Source organism: Aplysia californica, unplaced genomic scaffold, assembly GCF_000002075.1.
Source record: "Aplysia californica isolate F4 #8 unplaced genomic scaffold, AplCal3.0 scaffold01053, whole genome shotgun sequence".
Classification (NCBI taxonomy): Eukaryota; Metazoa; Mollusca; class Gastropoda; order Aplysiida; family Aplysiidae; genus Aplysia; species Aplysia californica.
The window spans coordinates 218,808-220,810 of record NW_004798323.1 but is presented as its reverse complement, the minus strand read 5'-3'; the positions used below and the strand labels follow the sequence as shown (position 1 = coordinate 220,810).

At 43.7% G+C, this 2,003-nt stretch overlaps 1 protein-coding gene across 1 annotated transcript; it reads left to right on the top strand.

Annotated features, from left to right (window-relative positions):
- The first annotated feature begins 82 nt into the window (after positions 1-82).
- Positions 83-1,694, top strand: LOC101847161. The gene is made up of 2 exons (XM_013089805.2): positions 83-292; positions 1,242-1,694. The coding sequence occupies exons 1-2, from the start codon at positions 83-85 to the stop codon at positions 1,677-1,679; spliced, it is 648 nt and encodes a 215-aa protein (XP_012945259.1). The 3' UTR covers positions 1,680-1,694.
- Positions 1,695-2,003: the final 309 nt, after the last annotated feature.

Genomic DNA, 2,003 nt, shown 5'->3' with positions numbered 1-2,003 from the left:
TTCTTCTTCTTCTTCTTCTTCTTCTTCTTCTTCTTCTTCTTCTTCTTCTTCTTTATTTCTTTTTTTTATTGTAGAACGATTGATGGTCGTCTTAGACAGTGTGACCTATATTCCAGAGTGCCTGGGCTTCCTTGTGCTGATGGTGCTGGTGATCCAGCTGTTCCTGACCCTGAGGGCAAAGGTGATGGAGCGACTCCACCACTACTCTCTGGCCAGAGACCCCGCCACACACAACGGGGCCGCCGTGAAAAAACTCTCCAACTCCGGCATACCCAAATCTTCCTCTAACACGGTGAGTAGCTTACAACTTTAGTTTTAGTTTTAGTAAGCGATTTACGGCACTTGCAACACAATAAGGTCATATAAGTGCTGAAGATTAGAGGTGTTACAAGAGAGTAACAAACATAAAAAAGACAGAGTGGAGATAAAGACGATAGATGTTGGATAAGAAAGAAGAAGCAAACCACACCAGAGCACCCGCTAACCACCAACGTAAGGAGTTTAAGCAGTTTCAATGCAATTTTGTAGAAAAAGACGTTGACTTCAAACAGGACCAAAAATGACATAGCGGTAAGAAAAACTATCAATGTTTTCCAAAGTTATCAACAACAACAAAAATCACAAACTCCCAAAACAACTGTCTCTGTGACCACAACCACCAGTACCAAAACGACTTAATTAATTAAATCTGTAAAAACTATCAACGTTTGTTTTAGTAGACGTTTTACAGCGCTCACAACTGCATAAGGTTATATGAGCGCCAAGGGGTGGATGTCAAACAGAGAAGTCTTTACAGGGAATCAGGCTTACTCTGCTCACGTCTCTAGCTTCAACAGCACAAGGTCTGCTTCGACTATAAAGGCCCCCCGGAAATAGTGGGTCACAAGAGAGTGACAAACATACAAAAGAAGTAGAGGGAGAATGGCGATAGTAAAGATTAGGGGAAAAAAGCAGCTGTTCCCTGTTTTAGTTCAGGTACAGTTATGAGCATGACATTGATAAATCAGCTCATTTGCAATTCTACTGTGCATAAGAACATGTTAATATCCCTCCTTGGGGAATGGCCTAAAAACACTTTGTTCAGTAGCACCGCCCTGGGGGGGGGGTGAAACTATCAACTTTCACAGAGACTTGAAACAAATAGACAAAGAAAACCCACTTTCCTAAACCACCTTTGAGAAGTTCATAATAATAATATGTTCGGTACATGCAAGTTTTCTAAAATTGTTAATCTATTTCAGAGTATTAACGGAGCAGCCCCGAGCCCTAAATCAGTCTCCTATTCAAAGCAAGACGTTTGCGTGACAACTTTCAGCCGGAACAACGCCAAGATCGTGACGAGCCAGGCGGAGCTCTTGCTGCGGAACATCGACGACTCCAAGACGTTCGTGAAGCCACAGTCCTGTGTGATCGAGTCGCTGGACATCCTGTGTGAGTGTCCCAAGTCCAAGCTCTACCTGCTCTTTGTGGACGCGGCGAGCTGTGGGACAAGGCCGGATGACGTCACAACAGCAGCAGCAACAACAACAACAGCAGCTACAGCAACAATAAATTCTGAGCCAAAGACAACTACTGCTGATCAGCCAGACCTGACGTCACAGCCCGCCATCCTGTCGCAGACAGAGTTGTTGCTCCTTACCGTGCGGCACGTCAAGTCTATGGGAGGTTTGTGCATCTGACCTACTGACCTACTTCCTGTGCGTTGACATGGCGTGGTCCGTGGTCCGTTGACTCACTGTCTAATAAGGTGTCAGTGTTTGATACTGTGTTTATGTGTGTCTTTGTGTTTGTATGTGTGTCTTTGGGCCAATATGTGTGTCCTTACGTTTGCATGTGTGTCTTTTTGTCTGCATGTGAGTGTCTGTCTGTGTTTGTAGTAATATGTATATAATATGTAGAATGAGCCCCATTTCTTCTCATTTCCGGAAATACTCCGAGAAAAACAGGATTATCATCATCATCATCATCATCATCATCATCATCATCATCATCATCATCATCAT